The 19,645-nt window shown below is 51.6% G+C and overlaps 4 protein-coding genes across 4 annotated transcripts; 1 reads left to right on the forward strand and 3 right to left on the reverse strand.

The window, feature by feature from the left end:
* Positions 1 to 1,895: 1,895 nt before the first annotated feature.
* GUITHDRAFT_43265 (hypothetical protein) lies at positions 1,896 to 2,204 on the reverse strand (the record flags this gene model as incomplete). The annotated part of the gene is made up of 1 exon (XM_005832665.1): positions 1,896 to 2,204. A coding segment is annotated over one exon (309 nt), but the record flags the coding sequence as incomplete, so codon positions are not given.
* A 3,382-nt stretch (positions 2,205 to 5,586) lies between these two features.
* Positions 5,587 to 5,763, reverse strand: GUITHDRAFT_71128 (hypothetical protein; the record flags this gene model as incomplete). Its single annotated transcript, XM_005832666.1, has 1 exon — positions 5,587 to 5,763. A coding segment is annotated over one exon (177 nt), but the record flags the coding sequence as incomplete, so codon positions are not given.
* A 2,661-nt stretch (positions 5,764 to 8,424) lies between these two features.
* On the reverse strand, positions 8,425 to 13,880 carry GUITHDRAFT_163127 (hypothetical protein; the record flags this gene model as incomplete). The annotated part of the gene is made up of 25 exons (XM_005832667.1): positions 13,797 to 13,880; positions 13,613 to 13,660; positions 13,487 to 13,567; positions 13,340 to 13,433; positions 13,250 to 13,293; positions 13,165 to 13,203; positions 13,065 to 13,115; positions 12,925 to 13,018; positions 12,819 to 12,879; positions 11,986 to 12,748; positions 11,662 to 11,933; positions 11,458 to 11,611; positions 11,168 to 11,236; positions 11,048 to 11,119; positions 10,358 to 11,002; positions 10,081 to 10,300; positions 9,617 to 9,732; positions 9,432 to 9,484; positions 9,257 to 9,323; positions 9,156 to 9,206; positions 9,052 to 9,108; positions 8,979 to 9,002; positions 8,878 to 8,919; positions 8,717 to 8,789; positions 8,425 to 8,669 (listed from the first exon to the last, which is right to left on the reverse strand). Exons 1-25 carry the CDS (start codon positions 13,842 to 13,844, stop codon positions 8,425 to 8,427), a joined length of 3,483 nt encoding a protein of 1,160 aa, XP_005832724.1. The 5' UTR covers positions 13,845 to 13,880.
* A 1,212-nt stretch (positions 13,881 to 15,092) lies between these two features.
* GUITHDRAFT_108203 (hypothetical protein) lies at positions 15,093 to 19,187 on the forward strand (the record flags this gene model as incomplete). The annotated part of the gene is made up of 2 exons (XM_005832668.1): positions 15,093 to 19,010; positions 19,131 to 19,187. The coding sequence occupies 2 exons, from the start codon at positions 15,093 to 15,095 to the stop codon at positions 19,185 to 19,187; spliced, it is 3,975 nt and encodes a 1,324-aa protein (XP_005832725.1).
* Positions 19,188 to 19,645: the final 458 nt, after the last annotated feature.

The raw sequence follows: 19,645 nt of genomic DNA on the forward strand, positions 1-19,645 counted from the left end.
CAAACCTCCGCGTCATCACTGACTTCAACCTTGAACGAAGTGACCCATTGGTTCTGTACGCTTCCCTGAATCACAACTCCAGGGATACTTTGGACATCCCCTGTGTCGATCTGCATCCACTCAGTATCACGCGTCGTGGCCGGAGAAAACGATGCTGGCGAGTTGAGCCTTCCCTGCGCGTTTCCTGTTCCGACTGCGGAATTTCCACGAACCGAGGAGTACTTGATTTGATTGTACATGGCATTCAGTACGATGAAAGCGTCGCAAGGCTTTCCGGGCAATGGCAGGAAACATTTGCACTCCTCCAAAATCTTCTTAGTGTCCAGGGCAGAGTCCCAAATCTTGATCTTTCTGATGGTGCCTGCTGAGTTCTCTTGGCCATCATCGTGGAAGAAAGAAATGTCCTCAGGGTTGAGCTTGTAGTTCTCAGCATAAGAAGGTTTGCCGGACTGACAAGGGAATCCGTTCAGATACAAAGTGACTGTTCCATCGTCCTTCCTCGAAATCACAAACTGGTACCATCTGTCCGGTCGGATGATCTCTCTGCACCTCAAACCTCCGACAGGTGGGAACGTCATGAAGTAGGTGTTGACGTAAATTCCATTATCAACCCAGCCATCCGAGCTCAACATTCTGCGATAACCGGTTGTCTCTTGGAGTTTAGCCAGGATGTAGATTGTGTACTCGTTGCCCTTGATGCAACGACCCACAGGAAGGGAAAGACCAGTGCCTTTAGCAAACTCGTATCCCTCGTCCTCGTCAAAATTTCCGTCTCCCCACTCTGCGACCAAACCAGGTCCTTTTGTGCTCGACGTAAGAGATCCACGGAATTCATAGTCAAGCTGTCCATCCTTGCATGGCCTTTCACATACAAGCACTGCCGCTCTCAGAGCAATCAGCCCATTCCAAGTCTGAGGGAGGATACGGACATATCGAGCCTTGACAGGAGCGCTGAACAGTATCCTGGCTTTAGTGTTGGAGTCTGTGTTAGCATCCCAGGTGCGGCCACACTCTACAGGCACGAAAGATCGTCCGTCTTCGCTGACTTGCACCTGCAGCGCCGTGACCCACTGGTTTGCGACTCTTCTACCCTGCGTAACAACTCCAGAAACGCTGAGAACCTCCCCGATGTCGATGGTCATGAACTGGCCTGATGTGGACGACGATGCGATCCATGCATTGGGGGAGTTAAGTCTTCCTTGCGCATATCCAGTTCCCAGAGCAGACCCGGAGAGCACGGATGAGTATTGAAGTTGCATGTCAGGAGGGTTCACAACTACGTGATGATCGCACGCGGTGGCAGGTTTCGGAAGTGTGCAAGCGCATTCGGTGAGAATATCAGCGTCAGAGAGAGCGCGATCCCACATCTTGAGGGTACGGACGTATCCCGTGGCATCTTTGCTTCCAGCGTCGTGGAAGAACCAAACTCCAGATTCTTCCAGCTGATAACCGTTGTCATAGGGTGGAGAGCCTGTTTCGCAAAGCCATCCGTTGAGGTAGAGCTTGATCTCTCCATCCGAACTCCTGGTGATGACAAACTGATATTGCACGCCAGGACGTAGTTGCTCATCACATTTCAATCCCGATGCCGTGGGAAAGCTCTGGAATTGCGTGTTGACATAAAATCCAGAGTCACCCCATCCATCAGAGCCAATTATCTTGTGCCAACCACTAACTTCATCGAACTGGGCCTGCAGATAAATTGAGTAGGACTTGCTTTTCAAGCAACTGTCTTGCAGAACAGACAAGCCGAGCCCATCGGCAAACCGATATCCTTTCATGACGTCGAAAGTTCCTTCACCCCACAGAGCCTCCATGCTGGGGCCTTTCGTGGAGGAGATGAAGCTGTCACGGAACCGGTACTCAAGCTCCCCGCCGACACAAGGCCTCTCGCAGAGAAGGATAGCCGCTCTCATGGACATGTGATTTGTCCAGGTCTGGGGGTAAATCCTTACATAGCGTCCAACAACAGGGGTTGGGAAAGGAACATACACCTTGGTGTTACGATCAGAGTTTCCGTCAAAGATGCGTCCACATTCAACTTCCACCCACTTGCCGCCATCATCGCTGACCTCGACTTTGAATGTGGTCACCCATTGATCCCAATCACGTCGACCCTGCACAACAACGCCAGCGATACTTTGAATTTCTCCTCCATCAATCTGCATCCATTCACCGACTTTGTTCTGCTTAGCAGACCAAGCCTGTGGAGATCGAAGTCTGCCCCTGCCATGCAATACTCCAACAGGGTTGTTGTCCCAAACTCCAGAATATGCATAGTTGTAATCTGGTGGGGAGAAGATGATGAACTTGGAACAAGGTTTACCAAACTTGGCAAGAGTGCAACCACAGTATGTGGCCATTTCGACATCAGAAAGAGCCTTGCCGAAGAGTCTTAGTCTCTTGATCGTACCAGCACTGTTCTCAGATCCGTCATCATGGAAGAAATCCACCCACTTGGTGCTCATTTGGAACTTGTCGCTAAACAGCGGCTCCCCAGATGCACATTTGGCTCCGTGAAGGTACAACGAGACTGAACCAGAATCACTGCGAACCATTCCAATCTTGTACATCTGCTTCGGTCGGATCAGTTCGGGGCAACGAACATTGGCTGATTTGGGGAATAGCTGGAGGTTCTCGTTGACATACAGGCCGTTGTCATCCCAGCCATCGGAGGACAGGAGCCTTCGCCATCCAGTTGTGTCATCCAAGGCAAGTTCCATGATGATGCTGTAGGCCGATCCTGTGAGGCAACGAGATTGTTCAATGCGGAAACCTTTGCCAGCAGAGAAGATGTATGGGCCTTCTGGAGTATCGAAAGTGCCTTCTCCCCAATATGGCAGAAGGGGCGGACCATGTGTAGCAGACAAGAAAGACATTTGAAAGCGATAGTCAAGCTCATTTCCTTCGCAAGGCCTTTCACAGAGCAAGACTCCTGCCCTCATGGACATATGTCCATACCATGTCTGTGGCTCGATCATGACATACCGTCCGCGAACGGGGTAGCCAAAAACAGTTTTCACCTTGCTGTCACGATCTACATTTCCAGGAAATACTCTACCGCAGTGTACATCCTTCCAGTGCAGGCCATCCTCACTGACTTGGACACTGAAAGACGTGACCCACTGGCTGAGGTCGTGTCTGCCTTGTGTCACAACTCCAACAATACTTTGGACCATTCCGGTATCAAGCACCATAAATTGTCCGACTTCATTCTTCAATGAGCTCCATGCCTGTTTGGAGTTGAGGCGTCCTCGTCCGTGCCCTTCACCAGGAGCATCGTTTGACCAGACAGAAGAGTACGTGATGAGCTGATTTGGCGGGACGAAGTTGATCCTGTTTTCGCATTCGGTACCAATTTGTGGAAGCTTACAATCACAGAGGATAGCAACTTGCTGATCATCCAGCTGTCGATTCCACATCTGAATTCTAGCTACCTGTCCAGCAGAATCTTGTCCACCGTCATCATGGAAGAACTGCATGTCATTGAGATCTAATGAGAACTTGTTGCTTATATCTGGCGAACCCTTGGAGCACATCTCACCATTGAGGAAAAGCTTGATTTCACCAGCGGCACTGCGGGAAACACCAAATATGTATGTCTTTTTCGGGACGATTTGTTCTTGGCATGCTATCTCCGAGGACGTGGGATAGATCTGGTACACGTTGTTCACGAAGACGCCAGTGTCGCCCCAACCTTTTGAGTTCACGATTCTACGCCAGCCTTCAGTGTCATCGAGACTGGCGGTGATCAAGATCGTCCACGCATTTCCAGTGATACATCTCTTGCGTTCCAGTTGCAAACCTTTGCCAGCTGGAAATTCATAAGGCCCAAGTGGCCCGACAAAGTTTCCCTCTCCCCACGAAGGATCCAGGGGAGGTCCAAACGTAGTAGAGAGAAAGTCTTGTCTAAAGTGGTAGTCAAGCTCTCCATTGACACACGGCTTCTCACAAATGATCAAGCCAGCTCGCATGCACATTGATCCATACCAACTCCATGGCACGATTCGAACAAATCTAGCATCAATGGGATAGGGGAACATTTTCTTCACTTTGGTGTTGCGATCATCATTGGCAGTAAAGTATTGGCCACAGAAAGCATCAACAAATGATTGACCATCGTTCGAGACTTGAACTTTGAATCCTTTCACCCATGAGTTGCCATCTTTTTTGCCTTGAATTACTACACCTAGGATGGTTTGAGCAGATCCAGTGTCCATCTGCATGTAGTTTCCAATCTGGTTGGAGGCAGCACACCATGCTGCCTTAGAGTTTAACCTTCCCCGCGCATTCCCTTCGCCTGGTTGATCTCCTCCCAAGACACTGGAGTATGCTGTGCGAGGTGCACTAACAGAAAAGGATATGGTGTTGTCACAAGTCTTCGCCTTGTCAAGATCGATACACTTGGCAGACGAACGAACTTCTTCGTTGGACAGAGTACGATTCCACATCTTGATTTGCTTCACATCTCCCTGCGGAAGCGTTCTACCGTCGCCATGGAAGAAGTTGACATCATGCGGGTTCAAAGCCAAATGATTTGCTTCCTCAGGCCTTCCCTCGCCACACCTGAGCGCAAAAATAAGTGAACCGAACCTGGTTCGAAGAAAGAGAAGAACTTCTTACAGATATCCGTTCAAGTACAAACTGACAATTCCATCTTGAGAGCGTGAAAGAATGATTTTGTACCAAATGTTGGGCAGGATCGGTTCGATACATTTGATGCTTGTGTCAGGATAAAGCGTGACCGTTCCACGAACATACAGTCCACTGCTCCCCCATCCTGCAGAATCGAGAATTTTCATGGATCTATGATATCGAGTTAGACATCAAAATCATGAACATGGAGGACAATTACCCGTCAACTTTGTCAAATCGAACTTCTAGAAGAATTGAATATTCGAAAGGGTTCATGTGCCTGCCTTGATCCGCAGCCAGTCCTGCTCCCTTGCTGAAATGGTAACCATCCTCCTCAGTCGACTTGCCGACACCCCATGGGGTAGCGAGGGACGCTCCTCCTTTGCGCGCCTCCGTTGTCTGGCCTGGCTTCCAATCAAGCTGTCCTCCACGAGGAGCGGGAGGTTTCGGTGCAGGGCCCCGTTCACCAGAACAGCATAGCCCAATATCGTCTGAGTGTGTACAGGTCGACTGTTGCCAAGGCGCGTGAGCGCAACCAGCAATGTCTCTTTCGAAACCCAAGCACTGGACGTCAGAGAGCCAGATTGGGGTGGAATCGTCGGTGTTGGGCTGGCAGCCTCCATACTTGGTCTGCATCGCGCATCTGCTCTTGCTGGTCCCTCCATCGGCGAAACCAAGACTCTTGCAAAGGGCATTCGCTGATTGCGAACCAAAGTTCTTGCCACAGACAGTTCCCCAGGCGCCCCTATGCAAAACTTCCAAACGGCAACCAAAACGGGAACAGTCAACAAGCCTGATTTTAGTCTTCACAAATGGATTCGTGGTATCATCGTCGGACTCCGATTTTTCCTCTTCTACCTCCTCTTCTGCTCCCGGCGATTCAGCCGAAGGGCATCGAGGAAAATAACTTGGCCCTACTCGGTGGCCCTTCGGTCCAGTTGCAAACCCAAAGCAACAAATTCCAACATCTTCACTGTGTGCACAGTTGTTCGCTGCCCAGGGAGAATGTTTGCAGTCGCCAACGTCTCCTTCGGATCCCGTACATGATACGTCAGAAAGCCATACCATTCCAGAACCACCTCCTTTCCGAGGATTAATAATCGCCTGATTGTTTGCAAAGCCAAGCATGGAGCAGATCATTCCCGCAGTCTCTTCCTTGAAACCCTTGCCACAGACGGAACCCCACTCATCCTCAAACAACACTTCCAGGCGGCATCCCCTGTAGTTGCAGTCTACAAGCCTCATGGTTTCTGTGGAAGCAGCTGGACAATCATACTTGGACGACGCCCACTTGGTTCTTTCTCCCGGCGGGCCCTCAGGGCCACGAATACCAACAATTCCAGGGATGCCCGGAGGACCTGATCTCAAACATCAGGGTACACAAATCGACCGTGGTGAGCAAAAGATACCTTGCAGACCATCGGGTCCAGCCTTGCCAATGCTGCCAACTTCTCCTTGAGGACCCGTCGATCCGATCTGTCCTGCAGGACCCTGGGGACCTTGCCTACCTTTGGCACCCTGTGGACCAACCAACCCTTCGTCTCCGTCGTGACCGTTGGCTCCGTTCATTCCAGGAGGACCTGGGGCACCAACTATGGGAACTATGCTTTCGATCTCATCGGTATCCTTGAGATTTAGTGACTTCACGTCGGACTCGATCGCAGACATCTCTTCTTGGATGAAGTTAGAAAGCTTCGACTCTGCCTTCTCTATTCTAGTCTCTTCTTGATTGGAATGTTCCATATGCTCGTCAGCACCTTTGATCTCGCGAGTTAAATCTTTCTCTTCTTGAAGATACTTGGTTGGGATTGTGGGAGATTGATCTGCTGCTGTAATCCCGCTCAAATCTGCTAACGATTGTACCCTGCCGGCTCCCATCTTACTGGCCAGCGAGCCTGAGTCATTGTGCGAGGCATGTTTAGATCTACTGGAAAACTTGTTATTGACATATCCTCTGTCGACAGAATCAATAGCCTAGAAAACGCAGTGTGTCACCTCCATGGCGCATACACAGTGAAACACGGATTCACAACAAAAATAGAAACAAAAGTTTAACTCGATTCAGCACAAACACACCACCAGAAAAGACTCGGCTGCTGCAAGGATCGCAAAGATCCATAATTTACCTCGCAAGACACGATGAATAGGGCAACAGCCGCCAGCAACGACAAGCATGCAATCCTGGTGCTGCTGGTGGCATGTAGCCTCTTTGAAACAATACGAGTTTGAAGGGAGGGATGAACCATCGGCAGCATGGAACCTCCCCCGCAGGGGATCCTTACTCGGTCCTTCCTCCCTTGCGCAATGGCGCCGTCGCCTGTTGAAGGGGCGCACGTCTCTTCGCCCAATTCCTCATCCCCGCTAAGGCCCGCGAATTTTAAAACTATTCTGATGACAGCGAGGAAAGTACCCTGTGAAAGTCCCAAGAAAGGATGGGAAAGAACCCGGTGTAGTACCCGTAAATATGCTTGCTCGAAATTATTTCAGAATTCCACAAAACAATTATTAAAATCACCCAACTTTTTCTCTGGTACCCGACTACCACAATCATGATGGAGATGGGATAGACCACCCCACCCTCCCCGGAGAGAGAAGTACGGGTATACGACCATGTACCCTTCCGACCTCATCGCTAACAGATTGGGTACTCAGGAAAGGGTGGGTGATCAAAGTAAACGGTAGGGGTGGTCCAAGGGATACAAGGAATTGCCCCACCTACCCCCTAGTGTTGTGGGAATGGTCAGCAAGGGGGTTCGAATTTCAGATTGGGGGTAGTAACGGAATAAACTGCTGACTCATCAGGGAAATGTAAAAATAGTGGTTTTAAAAATGTACCATAAAATTTTTTTGGATAAGCTTTTATTTGATTTTTGTATACAATTTTCTCCGAGTTCCGGGCGAAATTTTGTACCAAGAAGTTATTTATATAAAAGGGAGTTGCATTGTAGTTTAAATTGAGGATTTTACGGAATCCCCGGGGATGCCGCACGAATGATGGAGTGGGTAGAAGAGAATGTTGGCTCAATCATGATGACTAGAGCCGTCTGCTTGAGTCCGACCTACTCATGAGCAAAATGTGTACAGCAAGACCTCAGTAGCACAGTGACCTCGCTCGATGAAGACATGAAATGTCTGAATCATCTTCAGCTCTTTTCCACAGGCCACAGGCAAGCATGTGCGATGGCGCGGAGGTTTTTGGAAGGATAAGATGAGGAGATCGGGTCGTTCTCTAAGTATTGGGCCTTATTCAAGTACACCTGTGAGCTGGTGGTGTGGGCAGGCTGATTCGGCGGGATGTGTCGATCGTGCAAAGGCTTCTAATCAGATGGTTTGCTTTTCTGATAGAGATGAGCTAAGTAGGAAACTTTCTCATCCGGACTCCTAGTAAATTCCACGTTATGTCCATCGGGGACGAGAAATTATCGAGATACCTGCGAGGATCTTGAAGGAATTGCAACATTTTCTCGCTCTCCCTCCGGTTTCTGGATGCTCGATTGAGGAGGAAAAGGAAGTTGGGGGGGGGGAGGGGGGGGGGGGGGGGGGGTTATGGAAGAATTTCATTCCTTTTTTGGTCTGGCCACGGGTGGGGGTTCCCATCTTTTTGCCCCAATATGGGGATGCATCCCTTTCTCTTTTCCTCCCCCGCCAGGGAAATGGTCTGGTATGGGAAAACCCCCCATTGATCCCTGAAACCGGCCGGAAAAGAAAGGTTCCTGGACTATCTGCATGATCTGCCGATTCCGGATTTCATCCTCGGACAGCCCTTGCTGGCAGCCAACAATCAGGCCGTCAGCCAGTGCAGAGCACGAGAATCACCTGCCGAAGAGATTCATATTCCAGCCTCTGTAGCTCGCCATCCTGTTGCATTTCTCGATTAAACACGTGAACAGGCTTTCCTTTGTAGACCAGATCAATCTTGTTCCAATCCTCCGCCTTCCTCGGGATATTTTTCTGGTTCATTCTCTCTGCAGCTTTGTCCGAGCGCTCCATGGTGGCATCTGATGCCTTCGACATCTGCAAGGACGTGCGGTACTCTGCGAGCACCATGAGCGCAGCAATGCGAGTAGAACAAATTCTGCACCTTTCCGTCTCTTCTTCGCGGCCCCGGCCTCGAGTTCCTCGAAAGCAGCGGCAATGCTGTTGTCGTTCGTTCCCTGCTCGAGCCCTGTATGAGTTGTGCAAAGTAGCCGCACACGCGGCAAGAGCAAGAGGAGGGGAACAATGCTCTGGGAATTCGCTCACCAGGATGGATTTGGCTTGCAGTAGACTATCGCGAGATCGTTGCTGCAACTGTTGTAAGCTGTGCAGCGCGAAAGATCGCAAGAGGAGCTCAAATCGCTCACGGTAAGGATGTTTGCAGACCCAGACTGATTGAAGGGAGTCAGTTCGCAGCCCTCTGAAACGTCTTGCACATACAAAACTGTCATACTGAGAACGGGCTGCATCCTCCAACGCCGAGATCTCCGCGTAAATCTGTGCATCACTCTCACCTGCTCTGTCATCCCCTCACGTTGCCTTGCCTGTCCCTGACGAAAGTAAGCTTTGACTGATCTGGGATCCAGCGACAGAGCCTGTAGTGTGATCACTCGAGTACCATATTTGAGCATACTCTGACGCAGACCTCCTTGCAATGCTGCAAAGCCAGATCCAACTCCCTCGCAGCTTCCAAATCTCGTTTCATCCCCACACTGCAAAATCGCACGATCAACCGTCAACGGACGCCAGAGGGGAGATTGCCTTTTCTTGTATCCACTCGCCGCGATGTTGAGGTGGCAAGACGTCAGCATCTCCTTCACCTGTTGTGCGACGTCAAAATCAGCGAAGAACGGGCCGTGAAATCTACGAGTACCTGTTTGAAAGGTATTGACTTGTAAGGCTCAAGCACTTGCAGGGCATTTTGATAGCACTCCATCGCTTCACTCCACTCCTTCGTTATCGGTGCCCATCAGCTTGTCACGGCTCAGCAGGGCCAACAGGCAACCTGATTCTTGAATTTATCGTTGCCTTCCACCTTGTAGCTGTTGGCGATGGCAAGGCAAGAATCGAAGGAAACTCTTTCATCACCCTCCGCTTGGTAACCAGGAAGTTGAGATGAGTCTATGTACCCATCTCTTCCATGATCTTCCTCCATGTCCTCTTCTTCAGCATCATCTCCATCATCATCCTCCCTGTCCTCTTCTTCAGCATCATCTCCATCATCATCCTCCCTGTCCTCTTCTTCAGCATCATCTCCATCATCATCCTCCCTGTCCTCTTCTTCAGCATCATCTCCATCATCATCCTCCCTGTCCTCTTCTTCAGCATCATCTCCATCATCATCCTCCCTGTCCTCTTCTTCAGCATCATCTCCATCATCATCCTCCCTGTCCTCTTCTTCAGCATCATCTCCATCATCATCCTCCCTGTCCTCTTCTCCAGAATCATCTCCATCATCATCCTGGCCACCGGCTCCTTCTGCGTCTTGCTCGTAATTGTCCCGGCTGTCGTCGCCTTCTTCATCCTGTTTGTCATTGTTGCGGTTGTGGTCTTCCTCCTCTCTCCCTCGCGCCATGGCTTGTTGTATCACTTCCAGATGTGAAGCGATGGTGACATCACCAGGCGCGAGGTTCTGAGCAGAGACTGCATCGCTGATAGCCCCAACAAAATCCTCAAGGGCGAACTTTGCCTACAGAGAGCAAGGGTCTGACATGAAGTTGCGACGAAGAAGACGATGAAACTATACCTGAGATCGACGGTAGATGGCCTTCACGTTGTTCGGATCTCTCTGCAGGACGAGGTTGCACATGGCAACCGCATCGCTGTACGAAGATTGTGACTTGATGCAGCATGCTGCGATGTTGAGCCGGCAAATGCTTTGCAGGTTTGTGGACTCCTCCACCTGGCTTGGCTCGAGGACTTCAAGATCCAATGCCTCAAATGTCGTCAAGCACTCCTTGTACGAGTTCATGGCTGACCCGTAACTTTCGTGCTTAAAGAATGAGTTTCCTTCACCTTTCAATTGACGCATTTTCTCCAATAGCTGGGCCATACCAGCAATGTGCTTTTCTCTCTTCGCTTGTTCTTCCTTTGCCCTCCTCTGTTCTTCCTGCTGCCGTTGTTGCTCCAATTCCCTGGCCTCTTGTTCCCTCCTCTCCGCTTCTTTCCTCTCGATTTCTTCGTCACGGAAAGCTTCCGCTTCCGCTAACATCTTTGCAGCATTTTCTGACAAGAATCCCTCTTCCACACGCTCAAGTGCCGCTATTGCCTCTCCGTACAGCTTTTGTTGAAATTTCACCTTTCCTAACCGCTCGTACGCTCGGCTCATGACCTTCGAGTCTGCTTTCGTTCTCTTTCCAGTCTCAATGGCAAGCTGACAATCCTCAGCAGCCTACCATGACAATCTCACCCTCATCATCTCTGAGTTTTGAGTCACCTTGTCATACTGATCCAACGTCAGGTAAACAGCAGCCCGATTGGTCAATGCTTGCACACTATCGCGGTCCATCTATCACAAACATCTGAACTTGTCAACTGTTCAGACAACAATCCCAACCTCATATGCTTTTGTGTACAGCTGAATCGAGCTCTGCAGTTTGCGATTTCGCAGCACCCCGTGAGAAATCTGGAAGGAAGAGAAATAAGAAGGACGAAGATCGGCAACGAATTCATCAACGACACTGGATATTGAAACGTGGATGAGGAAAGCAAAATAGCGTGAGTGAGAATGAGAACAAGAACGAGAACGAGAACGAGAACGAGAACGAGAACGAGAACAAGAACAAGAACAAGAACGAAATAGCCGCTGATGAGATCAGCAGATATGAAGAAGTTTTTGGTCTACACCTTGAGAGCAGCCTGATATTCTGCATTTCCCTGCTCTCTCAGCAGTCCTGACTCGAACATTCTATCTGCCGACTCTGAGATCTCATCATCTGTGATGAAGACGTCAGAAGGGGGCTTCTGCTTCCTTTCAGTCTCCGCGTTCACTTTCTTTGACCTGTAAAGGCACGAGTGATGAGGTGCCGTCGTTCGAGTCACAAATTTTACCCAAGCGTCGAGGCAGCACTGACACTCTCCTGCTGTACAACAGCGGGCTTAGAAATTCCACTTTGTCCGTTGTTCAGATGATGATCATCGCTTTGTCCTGCTTGTGCAGTAGAAGAAGCGACAGTTTTGTCTTTCTTGGGTGTTGAACGCCCATCCTCCTTGGAATCCTTCAATATGGGCTCTTTGCTCGGGCTCACTTCACCCTTCTTCGCGTCCTCTTTTTCTGACTTTTGCTGTCGATCCCCTGTATTCTTGTGCTCTGCCTCTAAACCCTTCTTATTTCAATTCAGCTTCATCGCCATAAATCTCAACAAGACGACTTACTTTCACAATGCTCAGATCTTGGCTCAAAGCCTGCATCTGTGCCGTAAGGTTCGAGATGTCTCTTTTCCCAGTGTCCGATGCGACATCTGCAGCCGCTTGCTCTATTGACGTCTTGTCTTTGGCCAGGTGTTCTCTTTCGACCATGTCCTGCGACACTTTCTCTCCGAGTGAGCATTTCTGGCTCATCTTCGCTTCAAGCTGGGTTTTCTTCTGGTCGCTCTGCTGACAGCAGCCAGACGAATTGGATTCTTGACTGGTGGTAGTGGTCATGAGATGAATCGATCGAAAGAAGGAAGGGGGATGGGATGAACAAGAGATCATTGTGAGGGGGTCACCTATCGTCATCAAGAAACCGAGTTTTCGCCCATAGAAGAGCTCGAACGACGACAACATGCAGCCCTTTCGTGAATCCAAGCACTCCAAGCATAGATAATGATCCTCGTATCTATCAGGCATCCTGGTCAAACGAAGTGTGGCACAGATGACCGAGACGTCGTACCTGATCTGCAAGGGAAGTGTAGAACACGCCTTGCTTCCTTCGAAGTTCTTCTTCCCGTCTCCGCCAGAAATGCCTGTTGAAGTTTGGTCCTCATTCTCAACCTGAAGACGGCAAAGGAAATCATACCACAGAGCATTGATGCCAATAAAACCAGTCATGAAGATCCACTGATAGAACCAGTCATGCTCCAAGGCCGTGCTCGCCTCACTCAGACTCACGCGTGCTCGCGGCATGTCCTGCTTCACATCTCCGGTGCCAATACATCTGTTGTACACGATGAAGCTTGAAATGGAAACATTTAGCGGGGCCTTCACATTGCAGAGAACAAAAGTACCTTGCAGCCATCCATGCGCCGGACGCGCAAGCCAGGGGGAAGACTTGACGAGTGAGATAGACTGCGATGACATCACATCTCTCATTCATATCTCCTTCCCTTTTACCAGCTGCCGTATCCCTCCATGTCTGCAAACGAAAAACAAGACGTTTCCAGTAGACTTCCTGTTCCTTGTACTGGTCCTCCAACTTGCGAAGGGCCTGGACCTCTGACATCAGAACCAAGAACTTATCCAACAAGTCCAACCTTGCTGATTCTTTCCTTCTCAAGGCTGGAGCAGGCGAGCAGGGTTGCTTGCTGATTGAACTTGTTAGGAAACAGGGGGTAATCAAACGAGACGCCAAACCCGCATGTCCTGTATAGCAGCCGAGGGTTCTCCCTTGCCCTGTTAACCCCTTAACCACACACAGAACATTTTAGTTCTGGATTACCGCTCTTGCGATTGCACGTAAGTAAAGTGCCTTCGCCTTGTAGTCTTTGATAAGGTCACGTTCATGTTGTTTACCCTGCATTGGTTGAACCTGGGATTGAAACGTGTAGCAGGCACTCTGAATCGAGGATGGCAGCATCCCACTTGTGCTGTCTGAGATAAGCCAGTGCTCGATTATAGTAGACCTGTTCGAATGTGACGTTCAGGTTGGGATTGACTGCATCCGATCTAGCTTCACCTTCGATCGCCCACTCTTATCAGTGAGGGAAATGAAGATCAACGATTGGCTGTACGTGTTCGCTGCTTGATGATACTCTCCCTGCACTCATGAATCAAAGTCCCTGACCACACAGAGGCCTTTTACCTTGTCGTACAGCTGATTCCCACTGATCACGATCTTTGACCAAGCATCCTAGAGCAACACAGGGTGAAAAACGAGATTCTCTATGAACCACAGCACGATCTTCTCTTCCAGGCAAACCAAAAAGGTGCATCATAATCACTCTAGTCCATCACGAAGACGTCAAGCTCTTGTCTCCCTCCCTCACCTCCGCCTTCACATCCCGTGCCACGTCCAGCATAGCTTCCTCCGCCATGTTCCTTCCAGAAACTCCCGCCACCGCCAAGCCGGGCCAGGCCAGGTGCTCAGTGAGACTGCCGCCCGAATGAACGGTGGCAGTGGCCGCGCCGGGCGGCGACGCCGGCCCACTGGCCCAGTGAGCCCGCCGGAGGCTCGGGCTCGGAGCCTGGGGAGTGGCAGGGCTGCCGCACTGGGCCCGGCCAGGGCGGCCGACCGTACTACCCAGTCGGCGGCCGTCGGTCGTCTGGGCGGTGCCAGCCCGGGACTAGGCTCGCAGTCTCCCCAGCGAGCCTCCGGAGTCCGCCGGGGAATCCGGACTCCTGGAGTCCCTGGCAGCCTCCTTTCCGCCCCCGGCCCCGCGAGTTAACAAAATGTAGTACGTGCGACGAAGAGGAGGCGGGCCTTCCTAGCCGTCTTCGAAGTTCTACTCGGACTCTCATGTCACGGATCCTCTCTTGTCCGACGGTCACGGATCATCGGATGCCAGGGCACGGCGGCAAGCTGCCACCGGTTTCACATAGGCTAGCATACACTACAGTACTGTGACATCTCAGCCTCCTTGTTGCACTGCGGCAGCTGAGGTCGATATCAGTCAAACTGCTGACTCTGTACGGTCTCAGCATTACTTCAGTGGCTGATGATAGTACAAGGCTAACAAACTTGCAAAACTCTACGTCACGGTGACGTCTTTGCACATCCAGTGGTCCCGGAGTCCAAGCCGCATGCCATGGCACCGTCTATCTCTGGCATGTGCTCCTCAATTCTGGTTACAAGACTACTAGGCTAACAAACTTGTGATCCGTCGGTTATGAGCCTGACCGCCGGGTGCCAGCCGCCTCAGGGCCTGGGCACCCGGCGCCGGGCTCGGAGGCCAGTGGGCCGAGTCGGAGGCTCGGAGGCCCGGCCCGGACTCGGGTGACTGCCGGGCGGACTGAGTGGTGGCTTTGAGTAAAGGTGGCATGTAACCGTCGCATCCGGAAGTTGAGGAAAGAGTTTGTTGGAAAGCGAGGAGCGCGAGCGAGGAGTATGCGTGAGATGCCGATGAGAGGATAGAAGATGAGAAGGAGGCTGAAAATAGTGAGGACAGAGTAAGTGAAGCCTGAGAGACAGGCAGGCAGGCAGGCAGGCAGGTAGAGACACCAACAATTCTATTCGTCTAGTTGGGGTTTTATCATCCCCTCACTTTCACTCTTGCAGGTAAACCATTGTTATCTTGCAGCGAAGGCATGGAACATTGAAATAGCTGAAGAAGGGTCCAGGGAAAATGGAGTCAACACATTCGATGATGCTTGACAGGCTCAAGGAGGTTGTGGATAGCTCACAGAAGGACAGAAACTCACTGCGAAACATTGAGTCTGTTATGCACAGTTGTTGGAATCGAGCGAACCATGCTCCGAACGTGCAGCCGTTGTGCAAGGATGGTTTGTTGGAGCTCTGTGCTTACATCTTGAACAAGTACTTGGACTCGGACCTGAACGATCTCTGCGAGAACACGTGTGGAGCCATCTACAATTGCTCAAGGAGGCTTCCATCCAGCCGTGTGGTCCGTCAGAGGATGCTGAGCGCAGGCATCTATCCTCTGATCCCTCGATTGTTCTCACACGAGGTCTGGATGATTCGTTTCTACGGGACATTGATCTCCGCTCACTGCGCAGCCTCTGGGCTGTCAAATCACCAGAAGGTGATATGCTCTCTGGAATCCATCGAATGGCTGTGTAAGTGTCTGGACAGCACGCTCAAGGATGAAGGCTTTGGGGGGTCTGGCTGGAGCATCGAGGAGGTCATGTCTGCCGCGGCTTCCCTTTGTACTCTTCCCGATAATCGAGCCGGGTTCCTTGAGAAGGGCGGGTCGAGATTGTCCTTGCAGGCTCTCAGCAGCGTGATGGAGGAGCAGGGGAACGAGCTGGAGGTGGAGTTGCGAGTCATCACGCTGACCCTCGCACGCATCTCAAACGACAGGCTGTTCAAGGAGAGCTGCACGAGTGAACATGTCGAGCTGATGGAATCGCTCATTGACAGTGAGATCATCGCGGTGAAGAGCAACATCATGTCAGTCTTGGCGAACGTCGGGTCGGAGAAAGCTTCTCTTGAAGCCGCCTTCAAGCAAGCCTGCGAATGCGCCAGTGCGAAATGGAATCGATCTCAGCTCTCCATCGTTGGGAAGGGGAGGGTAGGCAAGACAGCATTCGTGAGGGCGATCTTGCAGAAACCCTTTGAGCACACGGAGAGTACGATCGGCATGGAGGGGATGACCTGTGAAGTGAGTTCTGTCTTCTCTGGGAAAATGTGGTGGAAAGAGCAGACAAACATTCACTCAGAGCTGGAACTTGTTCAAGCAAGACAGGCGGCAGCTTTTGCAAAGGGCATGCAAACGGCAGAGAGTGACCTGCTCTCAAGCTTGGAGTTCGAAGCAGAAAATGGAGACGGAGGAGAAATGTCTGAAGACATTTGGGAGCAAGGACAGAAGAGCGGAGCCATTAGCAGCGAGACAGCAGACAAGAGCATGGGGGAGAGAGGATTTGAAGCCAAACAAAGCTCTGAGCCGATTGTGAGTCAATACAAACAAGATCTTGTGGTTGAATGCTTACAAGATGAAGGGTCCGATGAGTCGATCATCTTTGAGTTGTGGGACTACGGGGGCCAGGACGTGTTTTATGCTCTTTTCCACCTCTTTATCACCAGGTTCGGCATCTTTGCTGTGTTGTTCAATATGGAAGATCTCATCACTGGGGACGAGAGGCTACAGAAGGAATGTCTTGACTTCATCGAATTTTGGTTGAGCACAATCTACTTGCATACAAGCCAGTCTTCCAGCGAAAGTTGCGCTCCAATCGTGATCGTTGGAACTCACAAGGACATCATTTCTCATCCTCTTCAGCACCTTTACATCTCCCGCATCCTTCATCGCACCTTCTGCGGACACCTCGCCTGGCCCCACGTTCAGATCTTCGACCAGAGGTCAAGCTCCTTCGTTGCCTCCTCCATGGATGACGTAGATGTCTGGCTGAAAGAGCAGTTTGACCTCGTCGACGCTGACTCATCCTCCACTCTTGAGCTTGAAGAATTGCAAGCGTTCTTTGGGAAATATGCAGACGCTTCACTGGTCAAGGAGTTCTTCGAGTCGGTAGACGATAACAAGGACGGGAAGATCAGCTTGGCCGAGTTCAAGGCAGCCACCTGGGAGGTTCTCACCTTCTTCCCGGTGGACAACACTAAGGGTCACGTCGACCCCGTCATCCCCCAAATCCTCAGCGTTGTGGAGCAAGTTGCGATGAATGCCGACTACATCCAGCAGCGCGTTCCTTACGCGTGGATCAAGTGCCTGGACTCAATAAAGCAATCGGGGAAGGATGTGCTGAAACTGTCGGAGGTGGAGGAGATCGCAGCCAAGAGCGGGATGCCGATGTCGAAGAGACTTGGGCTGACAAGGGAGGTAGAGGGCATGCTGGACTACTTTCACAACCTCGGCCGGCTGATGCACCACAAGGAGAAGACTCTGAGGGACTATGTCATCGCCAGGCCGACAGATTTCATCATCCGTCCGGCGACCCAGGTCGTGTGTGAGCACGATCTTCACAAGACGGCTCAGCAGCTGGAAGCAAGAAAAATGATCAATGAGTGGAAGAGTCTGACGATGAGCGCCGTGCTGAGCCGGAGGTTGCTCCCTGTGCTCTGGAAGGACTACTTGCAACAGATGGACTTGCTCGAGCTTCTCTGCGTCAAGTTTGGCATCTTCATCCCTCTCAAGCCCCAAGAGACAGACGTGTCCATGTCCTTTCTCGTCCCCACCCTTCTTCGAGAGCAGCAGCTCAGCAATGTGGACAACCAGGCCTTGTCCTGTTTCTTGCTTTTCTCGTCGGATGCTGAGTTTCTGAGAGAGCAAAAGGGAGTCGTTGCGCGCTCGGACCTGACCAGTCGCTTCGTCCCCAACAGCCTCTTTGCCAGCGTAATCGGGCAGGCGATTGCATGGAGCCAGAGCACGGGGGGGATGCAGCACAAAGTGAGCAAGACAGAGGCGACGTTAGCGTTCGGAAAGCACCGCTTCCTCCTGCAAGATCTGCGAGCTGAGAAATGTTTCAAGCTGGTGATCTTTGTCCAGAACCCCAAGAACGTCCTGCTGCGACTCCTCAAGATCATTCAGACGGTGATCGACCGGTGCATGCCACGGCTGCGGTGCTTTGCCTGTCTGGAGGAGAGGACAGATGAAGGAGCGGAAGATTCCTTCCTGCTCGACTATGACACTCTCTGCCAACAAGTTGGCACTCAGCAGGGGCTCTGGGTTGGAACTTCTCACCTCGACTGGTCGATACTTCAGAGCAAGTTCAGTGCATGGCTCCCGTCCAAGGAACTGCTCTCCTCCTACGACGTCTTCTTCTCCTACCGCCATGGCCCCTTCGACTCAGAGCTAGTTGAGAAGACTTATGACATCCTCTCACTGGGGATCGTGGGGAAAGAAGGAAGGCGCCTGGAGGTCTTCTACGACCAGGTGAGGCTGAAACCGGGCAGGCGCTTCGACCACGACTTCATGCGGGCACTTTCAAGCTCAGTCGGCGCCGTGCCCATCGTCTCGCTGGATGCCCTTCAGCGGATGTTCTCGCTCTTGCCCGACAGCCCCGAGGATCACGTGCTCATGGAGTGGAGCCTCATCCTCGAGCTGCAAGCTGCTGGCCGCCTCAAGTTCTGCCTGCCCGTCCTCCTCGGCAGAGTCTGCAAGGACGAGGGCGGCCCCCCCATCCGCAGCTTCTTCGAGGACGATCCGATCTCTCGGCTCCCTGACCACGTCCCGAACAAGACTGTAGCCGAGGTGAACAAGTTCATGGTCGCCCATCATCTCACTCCCTCCCCCGACCTGGAGAAAAGGACAGTCCGAGACATAGTGAAGCTGCTGTCCAAGAATGTGGCGCTGCTCCTGTGGGAGGCGTCGATCGGGCATGGCAGCGCCTCCCCCCCTGACATGTCCGACGTGCACGCGCGGGAGCTCTTCGGACTCTTCGATCACATTGCAAGCAAGGTTACCAACGCGCTGGAGGCCAGCCAGCTCTGGAAGGAGGGTGAGACAGTGAGAGATGTGTTGGAGTCAGGCCCGTTCAAGGACTCGTGGGTTGGTGAGCAAGCAACACATCGGGATGGGACGAGAGCGGTGCTAGCCACCAGCGAAGAGCTTGAGAAGTTGAAGAAGGAGGTAAGATGTCGCCAATGATCTCGGAGTGATGGGGAGCGGGGGGAGAAGAGAGGGATCTGGGGGATGGGGGGGGAGGAGAAGATACGGAATGAAGGGGAGTGTCTAACGCGGATGTGACAGGTCGAGATGTTGAGAGCAAGGCAGGTATCTAACAGCGCATGTTGCTGTGTAAGCTAGGAAGATGAAATTATGACTTATAACTAAATCAATGATAACTGCAAGGCTGTTGGATCGTCCGCGAAGGTCTTTCCGTGCCCAGTCGACCTCCTGACATCGTAGCCTTGGATACTGTTCCCGAGTTCGTCGGTCGAACTGGCAGCCCAACGCTTACCTAAGAAGCAGGGCAGATCTCCTGTTGATCAGGAGGACGTGGGTGCAATGATGCAGTTTACTGAGTTCATACTCATAGACAAGATCATCGGAGCCTGAAACGGATAGAATGACTCAGAAATATTCCACACCCGGATGAAGATGACTGAAAGCCCACCAGCTGCTAGTCTTCATCCTCCTTGCTGCGGTCAGAGGACATTGCTGCAAGTACTGAAAGGATTCCAATCGCTGCCACCCCTGCGACTGCCACAGAGGCATAAAAGCCGGAAGAGCTCTGGCATTCAGCGAAGACGTCTTTCTGGATT

This window comes from Guillardia theta (assembly GCF_000315625.1).
Source record: "Guillardia theta CCMP2712 unplaced genomic scaffold GUITHscaffold_33, whole genome shotgun sequence".
NCBI classification, from domain to species: domain Eukaryota; class Cryptophyceae; order Pyrenomonadales; family Geminigeraceae; genus Guillardia; species Guillardia theta.